The 18453-nt window shown below is 40.6% G+C and overlaps 1 protein-coding gene across 1 annotated transcript in view; it reads left to right on the top strand.

Moving 5' to 3' along the window:
- Positions 1-18453, top strand: part of SHANK1 (SH3 and multiple ankyrin repeat domains 1) — a 94778-nt gene that overhangs the window by 65487 nt on the left and 10838 nt on the right. The window contains 6 exon segments of the mRNA XM_087948156.1: positions 6999-7081; positions 7651-7775; positions 9194-9329; positions 11033-11116; positions 13412-13468; positions 15937-16061. Coding sequence (XP_087804282.1) covers positions 6999-7081; positions 7651-7775; positions 9194-9329; positions 11033-11116; positions 13412-13468; positions 15937-16061 — 610 coding nt within the window.

Below are 18453 nucleotides of genomic sequence, written 5' to 3'. Positions count from 1 at the left end.
TTCTCTTACCAGGAAAAAAAAAAACCATTAAGAAGGAAAAGATGAAATACATCCACAATGCCTTTCAGTCAGTAGTACAAGATGCTAGCTATCCATCTGGATGGATCTGCTGCCAGAATTGGCACAGTTGCTTCATAGGAAAGAGCCTTGACTGCTAGACTAGATTTAGGTCTCTCAACAGAAGTCAGACAACCACAGTTCCTCAGATGGCTGTTCATAAAAAGAACCTTTATAACTAAAACTCTCTTCCAGTGTGATGTAAGATTCCCAGAGCTGTGAGCATGGTTTCTTTTCCCAAAGAATTTAGGCAGGAGAACTTCAGCAGGGGATTGCATTTGACCTTACTTAACTCAGATGTTTGGCCAAGGTCAAGATTGGGGAGTGCTTGGATGAAAGATTATGAATGCAGACTGGAAATAGAGTTGTTACCAGTTGAGGGTGACCCAAAGGAGAATTTAGATACAGTAAAACTCTTAAACTTTTTCTTGGCAGGGAACAGCTTTGTGGGAGACATATGCTTGGTTGATCTCTGGTTTTGTGCTGAATTAAGACTGAAAAGGGTAGATTAGCATTCTGGCTTTGCATCTGTCCAATAGATACTTCTGAGAAATCTACAGCAGGGCAGGTAATTGCTACCTTAGCTGAAGCAGTTCTCCCCAAGCAGATGTGTTGAATCTAGCAGCTTTTGTCCTCATTGATTGAACAAAATAGGGAGAAATTAGTTCAGCATATTTAGAACCCAGATAGGTAATTTGGTTGCACAAGAGAGGCAAATACAGAAAATATATCAATTCTGTGTCGCCTGGATTACTTTATTTGTCTGTCCTATTCCATCTTTGTAATGAAATATCTTCAAAACGACCAGGAGACAAAACATCTTTTGTTTTAGTAACATCTACCTAGCTTAGTGCGTACCTTGAATGTAGGAGTGGGGACTGCACTTGCGTGTTTTTTTTTTTTAACCTATCGCAAAGGTGAATGACTTTGGTGGAAATCAATTATTTCCTGCAAGTTACACAGTACTGTGGAACAAGAGTTGGGGGCTGTGCACAGGCGACTCTTACGAACGATGCGCTCTGCTCGTGCTCCGAGGAACTCACACCCCCTTCTCACAGCCGAGTTGAGCTGGTTGGCCCAACCATCTGGCTGGCCTGCCCGCCCGCTTCCTGCAGTGCCGTGGCGTCGCCGGGTGCTCTTGTGCGCAAGGGGTTAAGCAAGCGTGCCGGCTAGTCGGCGTGCGCTCTCCCGCTCGCTCCGGCGGCGGCGTTGGACTAGGTTTCTGCTGCCAATGAACAAGGCCGGCCGGTTGGCCTGTCTGTCCCCCACTCTTCTCCGTCGTCGTCGCCTCGTCGTCCTCTTTCCTGCGGTGCCATGATGTGAGTATGGTGCAGCCCTCCCGCCGCCGCTGCTACTGCTGCTACAGCCGCTGTTGCGCCCCCCGCCCGCCTCCCCATTCCACCGCGCGCCCCTAGAATGTGGCTGGGCCCCGCAGCGGCGGCTGGGAGCCTGGGATCGGCGGCGGCAGCAGAGCCATGGCCCGCTACGACGGCGGCGGGAACCAGCAGCAACAGCCGGCCCTCTCCTCAAGCTGGCCGGCCCTGGGGCCCCGGCGCCGGAGCGTCTGGTACATCTACAGGTACGGTAGAAGGACGCGGAGGAGCAAGCCGATCGGCAAGCATCCGGCCGTGGGGCCCGGGCTAGCGCGACGGCGGCAGCGGCGAATGCTTCCTCTCCTCTCCTCTCCTCTTCCCTCCCCAAGCCGATTGTCATTCACGCTTCACGGGCCCCTCGCCTGCGCCCCATTCATCCCTTCGCCTCGCGCCCGCCCTCCGCAGCCCATTCACGCCCGCGCGCCCGCCCGCCATTCCATTCATGCAGCCATTCAGTCAACCATCCAGCGCAGCTGCCGGCTCGGCTCCCTGCTCGCGCCCTCCACGCACAGCCCTCCCCCTCCCCCATTCTACTCCATGCATCCGGCCATTCAACCTGCGCGTGCCCGCCCGGATGGATGGATGGATAGCGAGTGGGATCCGCGGGGTGGGAGTGCAGGAGAGATGCTGGCGGTGTGTGATGGGTTGAAGGTGCCTGCCAGAGATGTTAGGTATGTCAGCGCGCGTTCATGCTGTGGGAGGGTATTAATATGCCTCTTCTGGAAAGGAGTCCGTGTGTTCAGGGTGTGCGTCAGTAAGGATGTTTGCATGTACAGATGCAGCTCTGCATATGGATCAGGATTGTTGGGTGTTTTCAGTTGCTTAGAATTTTTGCCTCTAATAGAGGAAGCTTAAAAATGTGTGGGAATGGCTGGCATGGTGTCTATATGGAGATGTGCTTTGTACATGAAGACTTAGGAAGGTGGAAAGCAATCTAATAATCGATTTTGGGTGTTTGCCGTGGTGTGGCCATGCATCCATATATGCCTGTGAAGTCTTTGTGTATGTGTATGAACATCTGTGGGTGTGTATCTGCAACTGGGCATGCATGGGTGCCATTCACTGTATGCAGGTTTGCTGTTGATTAATGCTGTAGTCTAAACTATTTAACATTCTGAGACTATTGTGGACAAGAAATTAAAATATTATGCATGTACCTATCTGTTATTCATGCATTCTCTCTGTATACTCTGTATTATAGCTTGTTTTAACCTGTGACATAAAAGCTTGAACAGCAAGCCTGTAAAGCATGATGTGCTAAGTGCTATACATGCACTAAAATATGTTCTTTTTTATTCTGCATATGTGTGCATAAAGGCAGCACATTTCCATAAAGTTTAAACATCATCCTGCAAGATGTCATGTTTCTGTGTGCTTATATACAGTTTCATGTGTATGTTCACTTCTATGTCTGTGGGCACTTGAAGATGTGCTTAGTAATAATGGAAACCTTTTTGATGCTTTGTTGTATTCAATCAGATATTATGTGCTGATTCTTGCATGTATATTTTAAAAGTGATTTTTTTTCCCAAACCCCCACATATCTTAATATGCAACTTTATGCAAGCCTGCATTGACATTTGAATATGGTACAATCCATGCATTCTCAGATTTATAGTACATTCATGTTACTCTTTGAATACATAAACCAGCCTGTTCACATTTTTCATCTAATGATGGAAGATAGCACTTTCCCATTTTAATTAGAAGGTCGAGATTCCAGGTCCTTTTACATTGTTGACTGCATTGTTGAAGACTGCAGCAGCGGGAAGCTCATCTGGTTGTATCCTAGATTGGACCCATGAGAATGGAGAGTTTCTAAGGCCTTGTTCAACCAGGATTTGCTGCATATGATTATATCATAAATGGAAAGCTAGTCTGTCAGTTATAGCTTGCTGTAATCAGGAAGTTGAGGTGATGTGTCTAAATACATTTGGTCAAGAGGACTCTTAATGAAAACTCACCAACCTATTTGCAAAAAGTACTCTAGTTCCATGATACGCCTCCTTCAAAATTGTGATTCTCCAGAGGTTGCTGAGCTTGAAGAAGTTTCTGAGTTTTAGATTTCAGCAACCATGAGCCAACCATGGACCTGCAGTGAGACTACAACAAATTATGATTTAGAGACACCAGAAAGTCCTAAAATTCCTAGTTATAAAATTGATTGTGGTGCAGAAGGAAAAGGCTTGCCTTGGTACTCATGTTCCATGCATATCACCAGAACTTCATAGTCACTTGCTTTTTCCTCCTGTTTTTATAGAAGCCCAAAGTATTGATCTTTGCTGTAAGAAAGATCCAAAGGATTTCCCAGAGAGCTTTCATGGAAACCCATATAGAAGTAGAGGCTGGAATTCTTGTTTGGTTTCTTTTTAAATTCTAAAAATATTTGGGGAACGTTAAGCATCAGTCAATATGGGATGAGGCTGGGTTTGTGCAAGGTTTTAAGGCGCTTGACGGATCACATGCTTTTTCACTTCTGAGCATCGTGAGCTATGCTGTTATGTATGTTGGTATACACATTAGTTTTCCTCAACCGGGTACCATTGAAAACTTTGGGAATTATAATCTAATATTTCTAGAGATGCCAGATTGGGAGAGCTGGGGTTGCATGCATTCACTACAACTAACCGTGCTCTCTGTCCAGGAAATCTCATTTCTTTGCAACAGTTGCTGCCTATGTGAGAGAGACAGTGTTAGGCCCTTTATAGAAATATCTCTGTAAGTGAAATATATCTGAGAAGGAGGACATATGTGCAAATCTGCATAAATTAGGAAGTCTGCATCCTTCCATTTCTTATTCACTTCACATACCAGCTTTTTGAATCTGTTGTTTGCCCCAATACTATATTTTGATGCAGATTCAAGCAAATATTCTATAAGCCAACTGCAAACTTGTGATCTACCAAAGCAAATACAGTCTGGCGGGTATGGGTTGAGAAATTCTGTTTAATTGACCCTTACTCCCCCTTATAGGCCAGGATAATCAGAACTTCAGTGTAGGATCTTAAGGAGAGTTATTGACCAACCCAAGTCTTGAGACCAACATTTAAGTTTAATACAACTTATTGTATAAGTAATAGGTATTAAAGAGATTAATTAGCAAGCTTCCCTATTGATACGTGTAATCAAAATGCATCAGAGTAAAAGAAGCCGTCCATAATAATATTTTCTTTTTTTTGGAAATCAGAGGTTTGGTTATTTAAATATCGTGATGTTGGTCATCTTATCTCTCCTGAGATTTAATTCAGTTGCTACTTAGTCTTAAGTCTTTTCTAACTTTCATCACATTTATTTAATTCACAGAGATCACCATGTTTTTTTAACTAGTTTTTTAACAGCTTGAAGTTCCTTTTTCTTACTTTTCCAATTAAGCCTATTTATCCACAATTTGTTTTTTAGATTTCTGGCCTCTTTGTCTTGCCTGTTCTATAAAATTTCTTATCTCCCATGCTTGTATTACATTTAAATTGTTTTAGAAATAATGTATATAACTATGCTTAAGTTAGGACCACAGTTGAGCTGAAAGTTTCTGTTTCTGTTGCTAAGTGAATTTTTTGTTAAGTGAATCACTGTTTATTTGTTAAGTGAATTTTGCCCCCTTTATGACCTTTTTTGCCACAGTTGTTAAGTGAATCACTGTTAAGTTAGTAACATAGTTATTAAGTGCATCTGGCTTCCCTGTTGACTTTATCAAAAGGAAGCAAAAGGCGATCACATGACCATGGAAGAGCATCCGTCATAAATAAGATTCGGTTGCCAAATGTCTAAATTTTGATCATGTGTCCTTGGGGATGTTGCAAAAATGGTCATAAGTGTGAAAAATGGTCATAAGTCACTTTTTTCAGTGCAATTGTAACTTTGAACGGTCACTAAATGAAGTGTTGTAAGTTGAGGACTACCTGTATAAAGTCAGTTCATTTAGATTATTACAGTTATAAGAGTTGAGGAATATCTGATTAAAAGAATTTAATAATTTGAAAAAAAATAGTGCATTAATAATATGAATAAACACAAGCAGAAATAAGTATAGCCTGGGTAATTCACAAGCCTACCAGCTAATATGGCCTGCAAGGTACTTGATCTTTTGGATAATATGAGGCAGGCTAAAGAAGAAGAAGTAAAAATACTAAAGCGTTATTTTATATGGATTATAGATTTTAAATGGCTCAATGGGTGACCTGCTGGTACAACATAGAGGGTATCAGACATAGTTGTTATAAGAAAAATAGTGCAGCATGTATGACATGTAGTTGGAGTTCACAGTAGCAAAAGGAAATTTTATGGATTTGGAAAGAAATCCGATGCCTTGAAAAATTTAGCAGTGCTGTTCATTGCCACTCCAACTGTAGAATTGGCACTTAAGCAACTACTAGTGCCCCTTGTCTGGATTCCTATCATTCTGTTCTGTGCTGAGAACCATTTTTCTCTTGTTTGAGAGAATACCAGCTTTGACCACACAATGAGACAACTAAGTACCATGCTTTTGTTCTGTGGTGTGGAGCTCATCTTGACTTTTAAGTTGTTGTTTTTTTTTTTTTTTTTTTTTGCTGTACTTCATGCTTTCACATGGAGCAATGCACATTGTATCTGAAGGCTTGGAGCCCTGTAAAAGAGTAGGGGATGTGCAATGTTTGTAAAAGCTATATTCGTAGCCAGAGCAAGTGGCTGCCTGAACTGATCGCATTGCTTTTGCAAAATTGAGAATAGGAGATGTAAAGGGAGTGCAATACCATGAAGATACACTGTTATATTCTATGTTTTACGATTATTTCCTGGAGTAGCAGGCTAGATTTCCTGTATATAGCAACATCACATTATAAATGCATTATCTTGCCATTTTTATATTAGCCATCCTACTTATTTTAGTGGTAAAGTCTCGTGCAATATATAATATATTTGCAGTAAGAGATTATGTTTATTTGTTATATATGTATTGATAAAGCTGTATGTTATACATCTTGTACAGCATTTTTCAAGTAGGTAGTAACAGAGACACTTCTGTATGCTGTTTTTGCAGTGAGGATATAATGTTTGCATCTCGTTTTGTGGAGATTCTTTGAGACTTCCAGGGTTTAGTCAGTGTCTCATCCCTGAGTAGTGAGCGAGTAGTATTTGCATTTGCAGTGTGGGGCTTAATGCAGCCAAAATTCTGTGCAGTGACTTTGGAATTCTGGCCAAAGCAATGCTGTCTTCATTGGCTCTGGCCCATAGATCCTATTGTTATAGAGAGCAGGTGCCTGCTATGTTTGCAGTATCAGGGCTTAGTATAGGGAAGAGGAAGAAGAGAGAATTAGGGTGCCTGCTATGTTTGCAGTATCAGGGCTTAGTATAGGGAAGAGGAAGAAGAGAGAATTAGAGCTTGCATGTTGTGCAGACCTGGTACATTACAAATTACCTGCACAAATGATGCTATGTTGGCAATATGTGAGTAACACAGAACCCGTATATTATGACTTCTGATTTCTTTATGCACTGGTCAATTGAGGATTGCACTGGTCAATAGAATTGAGGATTCCCTTTAACATCTATATGACTCCTAACCTATCATATCATCTCTTTCTTTCACAGTGATTACATCATTAAAGAGAAGACAGTGCTGCTTCAGAAGAAGGACAACGAAGGATTTGGCTTTGTGCTAAGAGGGGCTAAGGGTGAGAGGGGGACTTAAGGTCATCCTTGGAAACTAGGGTGTTCCCTAGCTGTTTTGACTGATTATGCAGAGGGACATGTTTCCACAGTGATTCCCCACCAACTTACAAGCTTAACAGCAATTTTGTATGTCTCTAGGAAAAGCTGATAAAGAATAAATAGTTCCCATTGGAACCATGTCCTTTTCCCCTAGATGTTGTGGAGCTACCAGCAGATGCATCAGGATCAACAGAAATGGGTGCAAAATGTGACATGGAATTTGGTTTTCCAACAAAGGTGTCCAAATAGGTGGTTAGCTAGAACCTTTCCTTTTCTCCCAGATAAGAAGTTCAGTGGAGTTCTGTGTTGGATGCTCAAAATGAGAGGACAAAGGAGTTGTGCCTGTGCTCTGAGACAGTAGAAACAGATTTGTATGCTTGACAAAAATTTGATTCAGTTTCCTAGAAGGTTGGTATGACAGAAATCCAAAGGCAGATTCCAAACCTACGCACTTTCTGTGGCTGTAAGTTTTCCCCAGCTTCCCAAGGACTCATTTCCAGATGCATCCTTTCACACCTCTCTCTCTTTACAGCGCAGACCCCAATTGAGGAGTTCACTCCCACACCTGCTTTTCCTGCTCTACAATACCTGGAATCAGTGGATGAAGGAGGTGTGGCTTGGCGAGCTGGTCTCCGCATGGGTGATTTTCTCATTGAGGTATGGCTTGCCACAATGCTGATACTCCTCTTTGAACTTCTTTATACAAATCTTAGCATTGTTAGAAAATGAACGATGGATTTTCAGTAAGGTAATGTCAGAATGTGGTTGCTGGCCAATATAAAGTCTCATGCAGTTTTATGCTGTGTATGTGTTAGAATGGACATGAATTTAAAAATGCAGGAAGGTTTGCTCTGGTTAAGCTTACAAAGCATTTGGAATTGTCCCAGAATTTGGAAGAGACAACAAAATGTGGCTCTCACAACAAAAGATAATTCCCCAAACAACAGATGGTTCTCATATGAAATGGATGAGGCAGTAGCATACTGGGAGAAAAGTGCCAGGATATTTGAGAAAAGATGAGATTGACTAAGCTTTGATGGATTGGCCAAGTACTGTTGAAAGGTATAACTGATAAAATGGTATTTGAAGGTGTGGGAAATGTAATCACAAGGAAGGAAGTACCATTCAAGAATCCTACATCAATTTATTTTAGATTCGTACCTGGCCACTTTGCATGACTATAGAGAAATAAAGTTATACCCCTATGTTTGTTTCTTTGTGACTAAATATAGACATGCTGACTGGGGAATTCTGGGAGCTAAAGTCCATTCTAAGGTTAAGAAATGCTGCTCTATATAAAAAAGCACAATCCATAGCATTGCAGGTGCTTTCCAGCTCTCAGTACGGTAGTGTTTTATGTTTTGACACAGCTATATGGATATGCTTATTTGGTCAGCTGTATCGGATTCCAAATTTTTAAAAGAATCCTGTCACTCTATTTCCCTGGTGTGGTTTCTCTTTACTTCTCTGAAAGTATACATTTGTATGGTAGCTACTAGTGATGTGTGTTTTTGGAGGGTTATTAATCAGCACATTTTGAAAATTCATGCTTTTCATTACAACCTTCCTACATACTCATGCATGATCCTCTCACCAACGAGAATTGATCAAAAAGAGGAATTCTGTTGGATCAGACATAGAATTTCATTCAATCTACTTCCATCCCTTTCTTTTCTCACAATGTACAGCCATTTGTCCTTCTCCCCATAGGAGCTAGTACTAGTGATAGACTGCTCTATAACATGGAAGTTTCAAAAGACTTCCATGATAATATCCTTTGATGAATTTTCCTTCTGTGAATCAGCCTAAAACTTAAAATTTAACATACCGGTAATCTAAACCTAAACTGCTGGTGATTTTGTTAAATTAATCCTATCAATTAATTGCACATTGGGTAAAGAGGTTGCATAGAGTAATTCACTTCATTCTGTAGAGCCATTAGAATACATGGCAAGGAACTAGTTGGAGATGTTAGTGATAACAAGGGCACATGATTAAAAACTGACAACATTGAGGCATTCTTTGCTGTCTCCAAAACTCCACACCCACATGGATAATGTCAGTTTTTGTTTCAGGTAAATGGACAAAATGTGGTAAAAGTTGGTCACAGACAAGTTGTCAATATGATTCGACAAGGGGGCAACAACTTGATGGTGAAAGTTGTCATGGTAACACGGAATCCAGAGATGGAGGAGGCCATGAGGAAGAAAGGTACCATTCTGAGATTATTCTGGTTGCCTTGAGCGGGGAAAAGCGTTTTAATAGGGGTGTGTATTATCCTGAGGGGGATGGATTTGAAAGCAGGGGAGAGAACTGCTATGCATGCAGAAAGACTTAGGATTAATAATGGCATCTTGCAATATGGTCAGAATTGGGAAAGATTCTTAGCTGGAAGACCATAACTAGCCAATAGAAATAGTAGAATAGCCTAAAGTTCGCCACAGCAAAATAGGTGGCGAAAAAATTAACAAATAAATAACAAATAATGGTATAACTTTTTATATGGCAAATGCCTATATATTTTTGAGGTTTTCTAGATCTAGGGTGCTTAAATCTGGCCCGTGGAGCCAGTCTGGAAATAGCAAAGGACCGACGCTGCTAGCAAAAACGGGGCGAGGGGGGCTGTGGACGACTTCCTACACCACCCTGCCAGCCAAAATGGGGCATGGAGGGGCGCGTGCAACGCTGCACCACGTTTTCGGTTTGGACAGCCTGCAGCACTTTGCTGGCCAAAACTGGGTATGGGGAGCCCATGCATGGCCTCCCCTCACCCCGTTTTGGTTGGCTGAGTGCTGCAGGGGGCATCCATTCCTCCTGTCAGCTGTCTTGTGGAAGAGAACTACAATGCTGATCTGGCCCTCAAAGAAATCCAGTTTCATACCCCTGTTCTAGATGGTGAACTTCTTGGACTTAGGAGGCAAGGGTGTTTTTCTGCTAATATTTCCCACCTCAAGCATTAAGGTTAATGATTTTACTGGGAGGGTAGGAAGGTTCTTGACTCAGAAGACTTCTATGACTCAGAAAGGGGTGAGATAGCATGCAGGGATATGGGGAACCTGTGGACTTTTACTACAATACCCTTATCTTTCATTATTGACCCATATGGTTGAAGCTGTAAATTCAAGTTCAATCACAACTGGAGGGCTATTGGTTGATTCACTGAATCTGCTGTAGAGCTTTTAGTGGCTTTTAAGAAATATACTGGCCCAGGGCGTTTCAGATATTTAACTCTTTAGTGCCCTTGCTCCTTATAGCCATGAAAGCCAGCATGGTGATCTTGGGCAAATCACTTTCTCTCAGCCCAACTCACCTCACACAGTTTTTGTTGTGGAAAAATAGGAGGAGGAAGGTAAGTTGAATGTGTTCATCATCTTGAGTTATTTGTAAAAATAATAAAGGCAGGATACAAATAAATAAAACATTTCTTTAGAGGCAAGCGACTAATTCCTTTAAAGGGATAACGCCTTACTGTTATTCCAGGACTTGATATTTCTATTTTGATTTTAAGCTGCCTTTCTTTCTGGATTGTAGTTTGCTAACAAGTAGTATCTGCATTCTTTGAGAGATGAATAGACTTCATCACCTTTAAGAAGAGTGCCGAGGTGAAAACATGGATTCATATTCACATAGCATAGCAAACCAAGTACATGCATTTACACCACATGCAAAGCTTTTATGCTTTAATGACTAAGCCATGTTGTGTGAATTAACACCATTTGGTGGTTTTGTACTTTATATATTGCATAAACAAATAAATTTATTCAGGAACCAGGTTAAGTGAGCTTTGTGAACCGAGCCAAGAATTCTTTTCAAAAGAGACAAATGAGTTGTGGGGGAAGTTAGCGGGGGGAGTTGGAGCAAGTTTGGATCATTGGATAAAATCCCAGACCTACTGCTTCGTTTTGTTACTTTAGCTGCGCCACAGCAGACAAGACGATTGCCCCCTCCAGCCATCTCCTTGCGTTCCAAATCTATGACATCGGAGTTGGAGGAAATGGGTAAGGATGCCAGTGAATTGCCATTTTCTGTACCAAAAGTGTGGGGCAGCCTGTCTTCTAGTGCTTTCAGTCCCAAATTGATGATACATATATATATATATATCCATTATAGTAGGGGAGGTTACATCATATCGGACATGCAATATAGTCTGTGAACTTGTATTCTTCTGTAACTTTTGAAAAAAAATAATTACGCTTTGATATGGATGCTAATTATAATTTGCTAAAAATAGCGTTGCACCATTTTGTAGGTTTTCAGGTATGCCTTTGATTATCTGCAAATGTTAAATTAAACTGGACTAAACATACTGAATATTTTCCATTCAACATACCTTTATTATTTATTGGAATTAATGCATGCCAAATTTATATATAGCTATATATATATATATATATATATTCCCCACTGCAACTGCAGAATTCAGTGCAATTTCCCCTGGGAAAATGCCCATATTTTTCTTGATTCATAAGCCCTTTCGCTACAGGTTAAGTTTACAAAGCTGCCCAGGAGAAGGGAGCAAGGGAATGGAAGCTGTTGCTTTTTTCTCTCATTCAACATGAACACACACGCATACACACACACACACACACACACACACACCAGGAAAAAAGATTAATAAGGTGGAGGAACTAGGGAAGGTTTTCAGTGGACTTTCTACTGAGTTTTGGTGGGCATTCTGTCACGACATGCTATATTCAAATTCTGGGGAAAATTTAGCATGGCTCAAAGTTCATGAATGTTATTCCTGTACATTCTGTCACCACCTGAACACCTTTTCATAGAGAACAGATGCCTCAAAGCATTCAAGAGGACAGGTGCGGTAACCTGAAAATGGTCATATGAATTAATTCTGTTAAGATATCAAAAATTACAGAATAGAAGTAATCTGGACAAATCCGTAAACAAGTCAGTCTAGGCCTCTAGGAGAACCACCTTTGTCATTTGGGGAGTATATTATACCATAATATCCTTTTGAGAAGATTCACATGGTTTCTTTCATACTATAGTTTTTTGATAACCCATTTAGAGTCCTGCAGGGACCATTTGAAGGCTCTCCTGTGTAAATGCTGAGCCAGCTTTTTCCCATGTGGTATCTTCCAAATATGCTGGACAGACATTCAACCATTATCTGTGGAGTAGGAGTTTGTTCTGACACATTTATAGCTATGGAAGTGTAATTGGGGCAGAGAGAGGGAGATTTCTTTCTTAAAAACATGTAAACTAATCTGGTAGATCTTCCGCATAGAGAGGGTCATGCTATAAGCAGGACAGGAGCAGTATTTTTTTGCTTCTCTTTTGTCACCTTCCTCTTTATTTTTGTTCATCCACTGCTGCCTGGAACTTCCAAAATCTTGGCCTGCCACAGTGGAGAAAGGTGAGCTCCTGCCCCCTTGCCCTCGAGAATTTTGCTCCAGCCATAACAGAAATATTAAGTGGATTTTACATGTACACATTACATACATACTCACACATAGGCCTCTCGCTTTTGAACCATTATTATCTTCCAGTTTGATCACATCTTGGTTCTACCCTTGCCGTCATTAATGTTTTTGGCTTGGGAAAAGAAACAGTTGGAACATGGCCCACAGGAAGTTACTTTGCAGTGAGGAAATCTAGAAGTGGTAGAGAAACATTCCAAACATATGTCTAGGTAGACAGTCTAATACATTTACAATTATTTAAGAGTTTTACTTTTTGTTTCTCATTTGGTACACTCTGCAAGCTTTTCTCTTTTTTTCAACTCCCTCCCAAGTGGCTAAGACTGTTTCTTTTTCTGTACTTGGTTTTATTTTTAATTTAAACTAGGCTTCTGACTAAAACCCTGAATAGCAGGAATCCTAACCTTCTTCCTTAGCAGCAGACCCCTTAAAGCTTCAGTTCCATCTCTCCCCCTACCTATTCTTCCTGCTGTCAGGAAATTTCTGTCAATACTATCAAAATATAATGGAGCTTTCAGACCTCCTTCCCAGTTATCTGGCCTGCCCAACTGAAGGTGCTAATTTTTTCCCCCTCTTGCTATCTCCTTCCCGTCATTCAGTCTCCCCTTGGAAGAAGAAAACAGGTGAGTGTCACACATTTCCCACCACTCCACACGCACCCTGACCCACCTGCCTCTCTCTCTCATTAACTCCTACACCCAACCCTGCTCTGTACACTTCCCTGCCCCATGCTCTTATCCATTGCTGCCACCCACTTCCATGCACACACAGCTCCAGAAGGCGGTTTTCTGTGACACGTCATCACCAGTCTGCATCTCGCACTCCCACTATCCTTCCCTCCTGTCGTCTCTACAGATTACGAGCCAGCGATGGGCACTGATAAGAAGCGGACTGTCTATCAGATGGCTTTGAGTGAGTCGCAAACATATCTTAGCACAGTAACCTGTACATGGAAAGGGCAGGGGAGGAGATTTCTGTAGTGCTCTTCTTGGGGAATGTATCCTTAGAATCTGGAGTGGATGCTCACAAAAAGCTTCAATCTGTTCACCTGTATTAGATGTACGTGTCATTTTAGTATCTGGTGACCATTTATATTCAGTTGTTATTGCAGGCCAAGCAAGGATCAGTAACTTTTTAACATACGAGTGATCCCTGTGTGGTGTCATGCAGTGTCACAAGGGCCAAAATGCTACCCTAAATCTAAAGAGATTTCATAAAGAGATTTTTCAATATAGGCTGTCTCGTAAGAGTTTAGTCGTTTTTATTTTTTAAATAATTCATTTTGAAAGCCAGTGCCTTGTAGTGCTGTCACGGGCGCTCTGTTGAAGAACAATAAAACACACTTCAAGGCATTATAGGTCAAATGGTAGATCGAAGAGGCCTGTATGGAACAAACAATTTGATGTCACGATTGCCCCTCTTGTGGTTAAAGAAGAGAATCCATAAGGGCTGAAATTTCTGTACGCCTTCTTCCCCAGCACAGCTTTCATCGAGATCCCGGGAGAACAGGAAACAGTTAATTCCTCTCCCCTTCCTTCAGTGATCCTTATTATAGTCTTACTGGGAGAGCTTTACTGTTCTCTTTGCAGCTATCTCAAGTGCAGTTGAAATGGTCATTAACATCTGTTTCAGTTATCCTTGCTCAAGGGAAGAAAAGAGACACCAGTTCCTAGTGATACCAATTCCATGCATTCGTGTATAATCCACTGCCCACTCTCTGATACAACCAAGTAGTCTTCTGGCTGGGGAAAAAAAATAGATTGAAAGATAAGATGATGCAGCTGAGTTCATGTATTGTACTAAGCCACGGACTGTTAAATAAATCACAGTAATCAGATTCTTACTACTTGCTATGAAACGAGGCTACATTTGGCTTTGGAGTCGATTGCCTAAGAGTAACATACCGAAAAAGCAGGTCAATTGAGGACACAGCCTAAATTTGATTTATTGCTGGCTTTAGATGCTCATACGGACTGTAATAATGCTAGAGAGCAAGCACCCTTTGGTTCAGTCCATGGAGCTCAGAACTGTTTGGAGCTCTGTTTCCCAGGGATTGCAGTATTACATTTTCTGTACAAAAATGCAGCCCAAAATATCTGAACCCCAATGGCAACACCTACGCCACCACTGCAAGCAGTCCCCTACATTGCTTGCCATTTCCCAAGAACAAGTTTGAAAAACACAATGGGAACCAAGCAGGGAGCATTCCTTGATATGGCAACACTACAAATGCATTTGAGAATTATAGGTAAAAATGCACATTTTTTTTTTTTCAAAGATTCTCAGAGAGGACTTGGGGGAAAATAAAAGATAATTGCAAAGCGGGCTGACAGGAAATGTGTTCATCATTGGAACTTTCTAGAACACAGTATTTTTTATAGCAGGCACAATTCTTTCTTGTATAAATACTTGCAAGATGGAAGCCTTATTTGGCAAGATGTTATAATGGTTTGGCCACATGTAGAACTTTCATCAGATATGTCAATTGTGTCCATGTAATATCTGTCATCCTGTACTAGGAATATTTATGGTCTATTTTATCTGTTCATTTGGACTACAAACTAAATTTCTAATACTGTAATCCTTTTTATTTATACCAGGGATGGGTGGCATGTTGGAGGCCACACCATTTTCCCATTAACATTTCAGGAACCAAAAAGGTGAATGAGTCTGGGACACCTCTCCCCCACATCTTCTACCTTAAATGTCCTTGAGTGTTCTCTTTCATTCTTGTACATCCATTCTGTTGTATGCTTTTGTACATACAATGTGGGATTGCTGAAGAGAACAGAGAGCTTTTAACCTGATCCTCCTTCCTTCCTTCACTTCCCAGATCACCATGTTCTCTACTGCTAATAGCTGTTAGTAAACAGCTATTTTTCCTGCAAGTATTCAGAGGTGAATGCAAATAGTCTTCTTCCATGAATCCATGAGGGCTCCAGGAAGTAATGATTTGTTCCTCTGCTACCTACCTTACAGCTGATCATTTGGTTAGCAAAGGAAGGCGAGTAGAGCTTCATAGATAGAGCCACGCATAGCCCTAATTTTACTAAACAATGGTTGAGACAAACAGCCTTGTTTGTTTAGCCCCTAATTTAAATTTAGCCAGATTCTTTTAAACTTATCCAGACCTTGAATATGTACTTTTTCCTTCAATGTTTAAAATATATCAATAGGACCTGGGGGTTCTAATAATTATAAATAATAACAGATCACATGGGAGTGAAGTCTGCTTACTTCACATAGATTTAAATTTTTAGATGGAGAAAAGGAACCAAAGTTGTATAGAGTCTGTTAAGTAGCAGCTTAAAAAAAGGAGGACTGACAATTAAAGCGCTGGCTATAATGCCCTCTTATGATGACTTTCCTCTTTTTTGCAGATAAATTAGATGAGATTCTGGCAGCAGCTCAACAGACAATTAGTGTTGGGGATGGGTGTGGAAGTGGAGGGCTTCCTTCCTTGGGGAAGACACGGGGCACTGCAAAGAATTATTTTTCCTCTGAGGTAAGATGGACACTCAAGCGGTACCCTGTGGAAGATACCGGGTTTTCACTGGGCCATGAGGTGTTTTCTATTGGAGGGTGGGGGTGAGAATGGTTACACCATTTTGAAAATGGTTTGGAGGGTTGCTTTATATTTAAGCAGATATCTTTAATATAATTTAATGCAGCAAATTCTTAGGTTGTGTAGAAGCTGAAAAAAAACTGGGCATACTTAAATAGGAGAAGGTTATTTGTACATGTGAAGTCCAAAGCATTCCTGAATCATATTTCAAGCATTTAATTATCTGCTCTCTGTCTTAGTCAAGAACATGGACCTGAAAAAGATGTGATCTTGTGTTGTGTTGGGTTTTTTTAATTGCTTTGAAATTCTGCTATGATGAGTGAAAAAAATAGAGCTAAGACATATTCCTTTTAGCAGTTGCTTGTATTTTTTTTCTTCAGAGCAAAGGTTTAAATTTCAAATCAAACACTTTTAAAAAAATATATATTTTAAATTTAATATTACACAGCCCTGTAAAATTTGAGGGGATTGTTAGTTTGCTCCTTAGGCATTTTTTCTCCAATTTTTTTTCCCACACTTGTTTGGCAGCACTGTCACCTACTACTACCTGTTTTGCTGCTCCCACAGTTCCTCTTCTACCATGGCTTGTCCCCTTTTTCTTCTCATTTTGTCAATATATTGATTAAAAATCAAGAGAGGAAGGCGTGCATTATGTTAAATATATATCTTCAACTTATAAGCTCCAGGCACTGAACCATCAAGTAATATATCTTGAGGGCACTCAACCAAAGGAGGTATTGTGTGACAACAGGACAGATTTCTCAGGTTGCCTTCTTAGGTATGTACCCATAAAGATTAGTTCAGCTTGCTGACACTTATTTTTAGTTCTTCAAAATGTTTTGCTGTTGCAGTTTTTACAGGAAACTCTTCTCTGATTTCTGAGCATTGAGACTTATATGTATATGCCTAAGTACATAGATAGGCATACACTGACATTTTGTGGCAAATAAATCAGCGTCAGTTCTTAGCGACCATATAGACAATTTTTTTCTCCATAACAATGTGCCTCTAACTTGGTTTTTTTATGTCTTGCAAAAATGCATCCATTTCCACTGTCATTATTCCATCCACCTTGCTGCTGGCTAATCTCCTTCTTTCCTTTCCTTCCACCTTTCCCAGCATTAGAGCCTTCTCCAGGGAACTAGAACTTTACATAATATGTTTGAAGTAGAATGATTTGAGCCTGCCTCGAGTGAGAACACTGGGTTGATTTGCTTGATCATCTATTTGTCTTGACTTCTTGGCAGTCCATAATGTTCTCTCCAGTAGCAAATTTTAAAAAGACGGTATTCTTTCTATCCTCTTTCTTCAAGGGCCAATTTTTGCATCCATAGAGTATCATAGGGAATATCATGGCTTGTATCATTCTGATCTTTGTGTGGGTGTAGACACAACAAATTATTTAAATATATTTTCCTATACACTCGTAAATAAATAATTCCTCAAACTAAATGTACCAGGCAACTGAATAAAGCTTTGTGGATACATGCCAAATGAGCAAGAGAAGATCTGCCCGTTGCCATCCATTGTCATTATTGTTTGAATGCCCTTGGAAGCAGCCTCTGATCAGGTGCTGCCACTTAATACCGACTGTACATTTTGAGGAATTCTTTATTCGCAAATGCTATGATGCAGTAGTGGTTTTTAATGTCACTGGGTCTCTGAAAAGGATCTGTGCTGGGTTGAAAAAAGCTCAGCTAGACTCCATTGAACATAGAATTTGGTAGGATGTCAGTGATTTTGCCTTGTCTTAAAAAGCAGTTTGTATTTCTAACATGGATTACTTCAGATGTTGAATTGACTATAATTGGAAAGGTGTGCGAGAAGTTGCTGTTAGAGAGAGGCAGAGTTTTGTGCATGCCAGTCAAAATTGTGCAATATCTGCAAGAACAAAGCCGGGGGTTAGGGCTGATTGCTTTTAATTGTTCAGGTCCAAACTCTTGTTAATATCTGAAAGTATTTCAACTTGGGGCTTCTGTTAGCCATCTATATTATGCCAAAAAGGTACCAAAATGCCCTTTAATTTTAGAAAGAGATTGTTTGGTACTGCAGCTGTGTTCATGAGAAAGTTGTGAGGTCTAGTTCAGTTCTCCAAATTAGAATCTTTTTTAGATGGAAGATTGACTATTTAAGAGGAGGGAGGGAGGGAGGGAGATTGAATTCAGTAACTGTTAGCCCATTGAACTACCTTTGTTGTAGAGAATTCATGTTCAGATCTCTACTCAATCACAAAATGTATTTTGTGGACCTCTGTTACTCACATTCTCTTAGTCAAGTTTGCTTCAACAACCTGCTATAAAAGTAAGATAGAGAAGAAGGAGAACATATACAA

The sequence above is a fragment of the Notechis scutatus genome, chromosome Z (genome assembly GCF_049901735.1).
Source record: "Notechis scutatus isolate UNSWTSFEM ecotype Mainland chromosome Z, rNotScu1.2, whole genome shotgun sequence".
Classification (NCBI taxonomy): Eukaryota; Metazoa; Chordata; class Lepidosauria; order Squamata; family Elapidae; genus Notechis; species Notechis scutatus.
The sequence above is the reverse complement of the archived record's forward strand: the minus strand, read 5'-3'. Positions and strand labels throughout refer to the sequence as shown.